Here is a 9420-nt window from a genome sequence, read left to right as displayed (position 1 = left end):
TGGTACGACGAAACGAAGCCTATGCACATAACACAGAGTATCGTTTTGATGCGATTCTCGAACAATCCATCCATGCGTTTAAACCAAAGTTCTTTCTTACATTTAACCGATCCAAACTGTCAAAACGGGTGAAGTTGCAGCTATAGAAATCATGCGCATAGATGCAAAAAATCTCAACCCGATTTGCGATAGTTTTCGTGTACGTCAGATCGCTCATGATCGCGGGCAATATGGCGTCGAAAAGTAATTCATTCGATATTGTGTTCGACCGGACACAACTGTCGATGGAGCTTGAGCAAAGACTGGACGTAATATGTCGTGAGAAACCAGAGAACATAGGGACACTTGTGAAGAAACTGCCCAAGATATGAAGAAAGCAAGCCCCGCTTTTGATAAACTTTGCCGCTTCATTGCAGTACAACGACTCGCCAGGATGCACTATTCGTGGATGAGCTCAACATCAGCGCGCGTTTTCGATTTGTTTGCTTTGTTGACGACGGTTTAACATGAATTTCCTTGTGAATAATTAAAGCTGCATGACCTGTGTACACTTAAAATATAAATCTAGTGATTAGACGGATTGCTCATTCTGCTGTGGCTAAAAAATTTATATTTTTGCGTGAGTAATACATACGTTTGTAGAAAGAGCATTCTAACGCTTTATTGGGACAAGTTTTTAACAGCTGTTTGTTTGTCAAACTATTCAATCTCAAGGTCACATATATAAAAAAGTATGTTAGTAATGTCAAACGGTTAGATTGTGTCTTGCACGCAGCCATGTTTATTCAGTTAGTTGGATGGATTTAGCTGTAGTTTGTGCTAAACCCTACTTCTGATGAATTTTTGTCGAGTTGGAATACAAAGCACTATTGTGATGATCTGTTTAAAAATGAAGTTGCAAATCAGTAGATCAGATAGCGTTTGTATCAAAATTGATGTCGCACGTTCTTCTGTGCATACGAAGCTTTAGGTCATGCTCATGATATTACAGGACCTAAACAACGGACCACTTGCGAGCATTATCTATCACAACCCAATGTAGGTAGCCTCCCGTCCTTTCACGTTCTTATTATCAAAGACTCATCATATGATTGCTTACCCTTTAGCAGTTTATCTTTACGATAGGCCCAGTAGAAAACGATCGGATAGTGAGGTTTGAAACAGCTCAACAGAACTGGGAGGGCGATACACCGTTCTTTTGAATTTCGAAAATCGTGAGCAAAACAAAAAGCAAGCGAAGAATTTTTGAGTGCGTCCCAAAGCGGTTGGAAATCTACATAGAGTAGGGTGGCCTTCTGGTTCAGTTTTCCCCGCATTGTAGACACTCGGGTTCGCATTTCTAACACGTCCAATGATTCCATACCCATTTACCTCGATGACGTACCACTGTCAATGTCGTTCGGCATCGATTATGCTCCATAATTTGGGGGATGGCAATAACAATAACGATAAATTGAATGGGTTATGCGCTGGAAGAACCTTTGTGCACATTTTGCCGAGCACTTTCCGTTGAAAGAGAGAGCATGGCAAAAGAAAAAGAAAACAATCCTGCAGACCACAGGGAATCGCATTTTCCAATACTTTCGTGTCATTTTCGTTCGTTTATTTATCCGTCCTGTGGTTGCCGCAGTTTGCCGGCCCATGCAAAATGACCAACGCTAGGGTTAGGGATACGGCCGTCCGTAAAACGCATAACCGTTCATCGAATGGAGCATCGGGCACGAACAGCTTACGCTTTGAGATTCTCGCCTCGGAGACGCTTCATTCTGTGCCGATCAGCAGGAACTACACTACGGTCGGCAGGATGATGCTGACCAAAGCCCCAACAGTGTGCAGGGAGCCGAGAGAAAACTAGTTGAAAAATGATTCTTATTTGTCACCAACATATGATATGGTGAATGATTTATGGCCGAAATGAAACACACAACGTTCCGTTCGGTTCACCATGGAACTGTTGTGTATACGGAATCTTTCGGAATCACACTTTGCATAGTTTTAGCCGCCTTCTTTGCACACGGAATCATAAATCATCATCAAGATATACGATCCCACATTCTACCTGACGAACCTGTGGATAATTCCGTCGAGTTGTGGTTGTAAATTTTGCTGCTTGAATTTGAACCGATCATTTCAGATATCGGAACATGCAATGACGGTGGGTTTTAAATTAATAATAAAAAATAGTTTGCCATTTTTAGTTAGAAAATTAGATCATAGCGCGAAATAGTGTTGTTCCTAGCATTATAATTTGAGCAGAGTTAGATCTGGTATTTATGGTTTGTCCAAATCCTTGCCATAATGTATTAGGCTTCAGTTTTGTGACCTTTGTGACCACCAAGGTGTTATTATACGAGCTCATAAGAACCTCATGTAACTCTCAGAGCAAATATCCCAATAATACCACCGTAAGGAATATTGATAGGAATAGCAAGAAAATGTACGATTTATAGTTGCATTACAATCAACAATAGCAAGCAAATTACTGACCGTGTTTGAAGAAGGACAATAGAAATATTTTCAGATTTTTATCCATGCAACCGTATGTGTTCGTGATCGATTTTGTGCTCAATAGTTTGTTATTTTAGGGTAAGTTAAGCATCAAGCTACAGCTACGGTTGCCGCTCCGAGGAAGGTAAGTAAATGTTTATGTTTCAATTGAGCGAATCACTGCTGCTTGCATGCGGCTGCGATGTCATGTCATGCAGCTCATGTCAGTCACGACAGACGAAAGGACTGCAAAGATCTGTGGCTACGGCACAAGCTTGTTTCGGGGAGCCGTGTACGGCCGGCCCAAAGTTTCGACCAACAGTGAAAGGGACCTTAATTACACACAAATATTCTCGCATAAGCAAACACTCATACGTGCATGAAAGGTATGGTTGCGTCGAGCAAAATTAGTCCTCCTAAAAAACATGTCGAAAGATACCCTTTCGGATGTTTGTCAGCGTTATCAAACCCGTTGCGCCGAAACATTCTAGGCTGTGAGGAGATACGTGAATTTTGCTGCGACGAAATGAATCGTTTCCAGAATTCAAACGAAAATTATTTAACCATGTCTATTTCTTGCTTGCTTCTCAGAAGGCACGAAATTAGCGACCGGAGCGTAAAGCAGTAGTGTCGACGAAAGCAAATACCGTTTCAGGTTTGTGCAAATATTGACGCAGGTTACTTGTACTACACGCGTTTTCCGATGAACCACCAATCAGGAGACGACTGACGACGCATCCTCTTGTACCAAGCGTTTGAGACTTTGTGCTCTGGCCACGCGCGTTGTATTGCAGCAACTTGAAACAGAAGCACCAGCAGCATCCCGATGGGGCCAGCATCCATCCCGCCTTGCTTACCAGTCCTTGCCGAGGAACAGGCTGGTTTTCCGAGTAAGCAGAGGCAACCAAAAAAGAAAAAGTGTTCAAAGTTGCATGACTACCGAGCATTAAAGCTGTCAAACAAGATTTTTTTCTCAGAACCGTGATTAACGGCCAAAGTTATGCCGACTTGAAACGTAAACCGATTACCAGAAGATGAGAAAATGTTAAATGTGGTGGCTTTCCTTTTCCTCTTTCGGCTTCTCCTTCTTATCCAATTCCACAACTGCCAACCCCAACCAAAACGGGTTTAACCAAGCTAAACGGTTTGCCAAAGACATGGAATTTCCTTTCAGTTTCAGAGTAATTATTTAAATTATAATCACTTGGATAACATTTACTCGCCTCATGTGGGTGTAATCCCTGAAGATTGTAAGCAGCAAAAAAAAGTGCTCCCCGTATTTATCGCAATGAAGGCTAATGCAGATAGGTGGAGCAGTCTCGGAAAGCAATACATGTTGAAAGATAACGATCGACAAAATTGTTTTACGAACCATCACTTCAAACGAAAGGGAAAATGTATGGAAAGTAAAATTTAATTTGAACATAATTAGACAACACGGAGACAAAGCTTGGCTAGGAGAGAGAAGCGAGCACTGATGATGGGACTCTACTACAACTTGACTTGACTTGACGTGGATAGGCTTTGATCAGCATGAGTGAAGAGAAAAATTATGTTTTGGTCGGAATCGATTCCGGGCCGCTCCAAATTTGTCGCAACAGATCATGGGCCTAGTTACCGGAATCGATTCCGATGACTAGGTTCAGTTCCGATGATCAGTTGCGGAATTCGGATTCCGGAATCCGAACACAGTCGGAATCGACCTCCTGAATTTCCTGAATTTGATCAGGCATTTGGATCGGTTCCGGAACTGGGTACGGCTTCGCAATCAGTTCCGGAAATGGAATAGGCACTGATTTCTAGAACAGCAACGCGCACCCACCACCAATCAGGCCTATTTTAACTTGCATGTACGTTATATTCACAGCTAAAGCTAAACATTGAACAAAACAAACGAACAAAAATCAGTTAGTGTAAATTACACTTCAGTTCGCAATACAATACAATACGAACGGCACACAGACAAACAACCAAACCGAAAACGCATTTTCAATGGAATCCTGGTGCCTTTGGCACACTTTCCAAAGTAGAACATTCGCCGAATGGTGAGCACACATAACGTTTCTCAATTAATTGTGGACTGTCTGACTGTTTTTCCCCCTTTGTCTATTCTGCCATCAGGTTTGCGCCTTCTGTAAGCTTGTGCCTGGATTAAAACAGATATCATTCGGATTTGTTTTTTGCTGCGCTCTAAAACCCAAAACAAATTATGCTCCGATGCTGTGGTTGACTGTTGGTTACAGAATTAATTGATACCATCGGTCTCGCTTAGCAAACATCCATCTCCAAAGCGAACAACTGGCAGTGCCGATTTAAGAGTTGAGTCTGTATATAATAATTTCGGTCAAACTTCCTTGCTAGTCGTTCGCACTTTGCAGCATCCTCGTTTGTGAGCGTGGTGGTAGAAAAGCTTGATCGTGCTTGAAAAAGTGATTCCGGAAGGGACGGCAAGAGCAGCCAGAGAACTGTCTCTGTCCCCTGCATACCTTTCATCACCTGCGGACACCAAGCAAAGGTCCGCATTTTCGCACTGCCTACGAATCGTACCGGGACTTGGCAGGGTAGTCTTCGACTTTGTAGTACATTTTTCGCCGTCTCAGTCTTCGAGCCTTCGGGATGATTTGAAGATTGGAGCACTCTGCAGCGTCTCGTTCCTAGCGCGCGCTGCTTCGGCGAACGAGCACAGCTAACTGCTTGTCCATTAAACTCCGAATGGGTATCCATTTTCATTTCAAGTGTTGTGTAATATCATACTGCTGCATGCAGACAATAGGGCGGTGGAGGAGAGGCGAGGTAAAAGGAAAGCGTTGGTGGGTGGGCGTGAGGCGAGGAGAGACGCTCGGATGAAAATGGATGGAACGAAAAACTTTCTCCTGTGTAGTGCTTCGTCCGCTCTCAAGTAGAAGCACTAAATAGAACGATAATGAAATGAATGGATATCATACTGTTGTAGCGCGAAATTGGAGAACAAGCGCAACATAAGCTCCGTGTGTGTGTGTGTGTGATGTAGTAGTAGTGGAATGCTGGGGCGAATGTGTGAGAGAATGAAGAAACTTAAAAAAATCCTCTGACCCAATGGCTTCAATTATTTCAGCAATGGTGTTCGATTTCTTCGGGCTTCGATAAATAGCTCTTCAGCCCGTGTACGCTTTGCGCCATTTTGTTCGAGCAGCAGCAGCAGCAGCAGCACAGGAAATAATCTTAGATTGCCTTTTCATTATTATTTTTTTGCTCTCCGTTTCTCGATGCTTTTTCATGTTCAAAGCCATCGATATCACGGCACCCTCGGCGACAGCACATTCTCTGCTTTGTGCCATTATTTTGCAACGACAGTTTCCAACGAAACTGCTTCCAGCTAGTGGTGGGAAAATGGATCTGCAGAGCCTCAGAAAACTCGGTGGAGAAAAAATTATTTTCTGTAATTTTATTAATAGTTATACCTTTGGGCGAGGATCACACGGAGGCACAAGGCACAGGGCCAGGCTTAAATGTTTTTCTCCTGGCTGCCGTCTATTTCGGAGAAAAACGAACCGAGCCAAGGTATTCGCCCGGTCGGTTTATATTTCATCTTACCGCGACCATCGTTTCAGGACTGGCTGGCAATCCTCATGTTGTGGTGCTTTAGCTCCTTTGTGATTCAGTCGAAAGAAACACCACGTATTGATTGGATTTGTTCCAGAGCTTTGTTTATGATTTTCGTTTGAAAATGATTTTAAATAGAAATGTTCTTCTAGCCTTGCGCGTTCGGAACGAATCAATATTGGAAATATTCAAACACTTTCTGCCGATTTCGGATAGTCTTACGAGTGAGAAATACAATGTATGAAGGTGAATTATTTTTGAAACAATTTGATACTTTATTCACTCCTTTTCCTTCTCGTACCGCGCGTGTGTAATTAGTAAAACGAATGTTTGCAATAGTGTTTCCCGCCAGTGCTCCACAGCGCCCTGGCAGTCCTGGGCATAGTCGCCATCTTGCGGGAGATGATTTAGTTAGATTTGTTAGGTTGAGTTTAAAACTAGGACAAATATGTACAATCCACACACCGTCCCACTCTGATATCTTTACAAATCGGTCGTCTTTCGGTATCATTCGTTTGTTTTGTTAAGAGCTGTGTATGTGTGTGTGTGAGAGTGATTTTTTGTTTGTTGCTTTGGGGTTTTCTTTGCTTTTGGGGGGATTTCGTTAGTTTTCGTTTGAACAAATTGCCCGTTCAAGAAAAAACGTTGCAGCCGTGCTGTTGATATGATGAATATACTTGACATTGATATTATTGATATGTTCTTAAGAGTGGCCTTCTGTTCCCCCCCCCCCCACCCATGATCGTATCCGTGTACGAGCCACTCTTAACGCATGCACGCATCCGATACGCTAATTGACAAAACAAGGACGATTAGGAAAGAAAGTGAACAGTTGAGTGATGCATGTCTTTCGTTCTTCCGCCTCCCGATACTCGGCTTCCTACCTAACGTTGACTTTTAACTAGTGTAACGATAACTGGCCAACAGAATAAAACTATAAATGACTAATTTGGCCGCCGACAGGCGCTCAACACTTTCCGTCGCCCAGTTGTTTGAGGCAGCTGCTGCACATGATCCGCGATCCGATGAGGTTTTTGTGAAAGGAAAAGAGGTACAATGTAAGCTGTTACTGTAAACTGTGCGCACAAGAACGAGTTGCTGGAATGATGGTGGTTACCTTGCACTCGGTCCGCTCGCGAGTCAGCCGATACGGCCCTTCTAGACTCCAGGGTGGGTGCTTTCTGCAATTTCTCGCCCTCAACGCTTTCCTCGTTGCTCTTCCAGTACACGGTCGAGATAGTCGCGAGGCACTGGGTGGAAAGTAAATTCAAGTTAACTCCAGACAGACCAAAAACGACGGCGCTCTCTGGAGGAAAAGCCTCCTGCTAACCGTACTACCTTCAACTTCATATCGCCGTGCTTAAAATGTTTCGGTTTGACGCGAAACTCGAGTCCCAGGACAGATGTTTCCAGCTTGTCGATGCCCGTCACTTGTGGTTCGTACCGCTTCACCAGCCCGGGGTCGGCCGGATCACCGTTGATGTACCAGGTGAGATGGACTGCAGGTTTGGAGCGGCCGGACGTGCAATTCACACGCACCGGATCGCCTAGCTGGTAGCGAGGCCTACCACCCGAGATGTGCGGATCTTGGTCCGGCAAAACTGGCGTTACAAAAATCAAACCGTAAATCCAATCGTTCACGGAGCCTGGCCGATCCGTTACTTACCCACAACCATCATTTCTCCATGGTCCGAGACCGTTTGAAACGAGGGAGCTTCGGCGGATACCTCACACCTATACTTCCCGCTGGAGGATAAATCTAGTGGATCTAGGATCACTTGTTCGCTTGTTGAGTTTGCTAACTGGAAAGTGAGATGGGAAGGCGAAGGACGCCGTGACAGTAATATCCAATAAGACGTGTCTTGGGGGAAAAAAGGCTTCATGTGCAACACATTTGTAACGATCTAATTGAATGATCGACACACATGGAGACGTCAATTTGGAGGCAATTTGGGACCAAACTTACATCTACGGCTATGCCTGGTTGGGGAAAGACACTTCCCGGAGGATCATCTCTTGGCACGAAACGATAAAACTCACGCCCATCCTTGTACCATTTCACTGAATACAGTGCTTCGCCTTCCATATCGTAGTGGCACTCGAGCTTGACGGCGTGGCCTCGGATCGTATGTTTGGGAACTCGCACCTCGGTCAACGTGATACAGTGAACGAAATCTGCACGTAAACAAACAAATTTTCCCATCATTTATCCGGTTTAGCTATCTTGGCCCATCACTATCCCACCCCTCGCCGCTCTCTTGGACTTTCTTGGACGTCCACCCACCACCCCTACGTACCATAAAGGACGAATAGATGAAACACTATTACCCAACACCACATTTTATGCATCGTTTTCGAAGTATCCAGTTGGAAGAAACGTGTATGATGCCAATGCTCATGCCGTCACGAGCACGCCGTGTTCTTATGCGTGCCCTTGCACGGCCAACGCTGCATATTCCACCGAGTTTTGGGCGACCGTTCCACAGTGTTTCGTGACGAAGCGTTTGAATGCGGCGAACTTAATACCGTTTGCCATTAGTTGACACATTTTTTACCACCCACTGTCCCCCCGGATCGGCTTCAGCTTTTCCGTTTCGTCCCTTCTGCCACTTCAGTCTCTTCCCTCCTCTTCTCTTTTCTTCTCTGTCTGTCTCTCTCTCTCTCTCTCTCACTCACTCACTCACTCAGAAATTTCATTCCATCATATTCGCGTAATTATCCGGCCCAGGTCACCGGATTTGAACATAAATTCACTGCGCGCACAAATGCCGACTCAAGGATCTATTTTTATGAGCACACACACGCGTCCGCCTTGGCGCTTCCTTCGGTGGAGTAGACGGTTTTCTGCGGACCGTGCTGAGACGGGTAATTAATCTCGCGTTTGCACCGGTAAATTTGTAAAAATGAAGCACATCAGCTGCACACCAACAATAACTGGTTCGTAATCCAACGCGGTAAATCAGGTAGCTCGGGTAAGTTTGGATGTAACGCGTGCGGTCGGTACCGTTCTGTGTCCCTTTAGCACACACCAGCAGCACTCATCTTCACTGTTCGGCAGGCGGCCGGCCGAACGTCCGGTTGGAGCATATTTGCCCTCGTAGCACGATCTTTGCCAACTGAAGGCAAATGTTAAAAGAGCATAGCTATTCATTGCCGCCCGCGGTCATCGGTGACGACAACATCGGAACGCTCGGGAGAGCAGTTGGCACGAGAGATGTCGCCCGCTTTCGGACGGACATGCGCCGAGGCCGCGCTTTCGTCGAGTGAAGAAGCCGAGCAGTTCGTCAACACGTTACAGCGCTCTCGCGTGGTTGGTGTCGGTACTACACGCGCAGTTATTGCACTGGTATT

The 9420-nt window shown here is 45.0% G+C and overlaps 1 protein-coding gene across 2 annotated transcripts; it reads right to left on the bottom strand.

Moving 5' to 3' along the window:
- Positions 1 to 6320: 6320 nt before the first annotated feature.
- Positions 6321 to 9198, bottom strand: LOC118514064. 2 transcript variants are annotated; one of them, XM_036060570.1, is made up of 6 exons: positions 8367 to 9198; positions 8036 to 8244; positions 7736 to 7871; positions 7408 to 7670; positions 7187 to 7319; positions 6321 to 7073 (listed from the first exon to the last, which is right to left on the bottom strand). In XM_036060570.1, the coding sequence occupies exons 1-6, from the start codon at positions 8416 to 8418 to the stop codon at positions 6967 to 6969; spliced, it is 900 nt and encodes a 299-aa protein (XP_035916463.1). In that variant the 5' UTR covers positions 8419 to 9198; the 3' UTR covers positions 6321 to 6966. The 2 variants fall into 2 exon arrangements, with proteins under 2 accessions (XP_035916463.1, XP_035916464.1); XM_036060571.1 differs by having other exon boundaries at positions 6321 to 7070.
- Positions 9199 to 9420: the final 222 nt, after the last annotated feature.

The sequence above is a fragment of the Anopheles stephensi genome, chromosome 3 (genome assembly GCF_013141755.1).
Source record: "Anopheles stephensi strain Indian chromosome 3, UCI_ANSTEP_V1.0, whole genome shotgun sequence".
NCBI lineage: Eukaryota > Metazoa > Arthropoda > Insecta > Diptera > Culicidae > Anopheles > Anopheles stephensi.
Note: the sequence above shows the minus strand (reverse complement) of the source record. Positions and strands in the feature narration are given on the sequence as shown.

Bases quoted from the DNA above. Each gene is read 5' to 3' on its own strand.
- LOC118514064 (XM_036060570.1), bottom strand. From the start codon at position 8,418: ATGCATAAAATGTGGTGTTGGGTAATAGTGTTTCATCTATTCGTCCTT. The intron at 8,245-8,366 runs GTACGTAGGGGT...GTTTACGTGCAG, and splicing joins TCATCTATTCGTCCTTTATG to ATTTCGTTCACTGTATCACG. The intron at 7,320-7,407 runs GTAGTACGGTTA...CTTTCCACCCAG, and splicing joins ACGGCGATATGAAGTTGAAG to TGCCTCGCGACTATCTCGAC.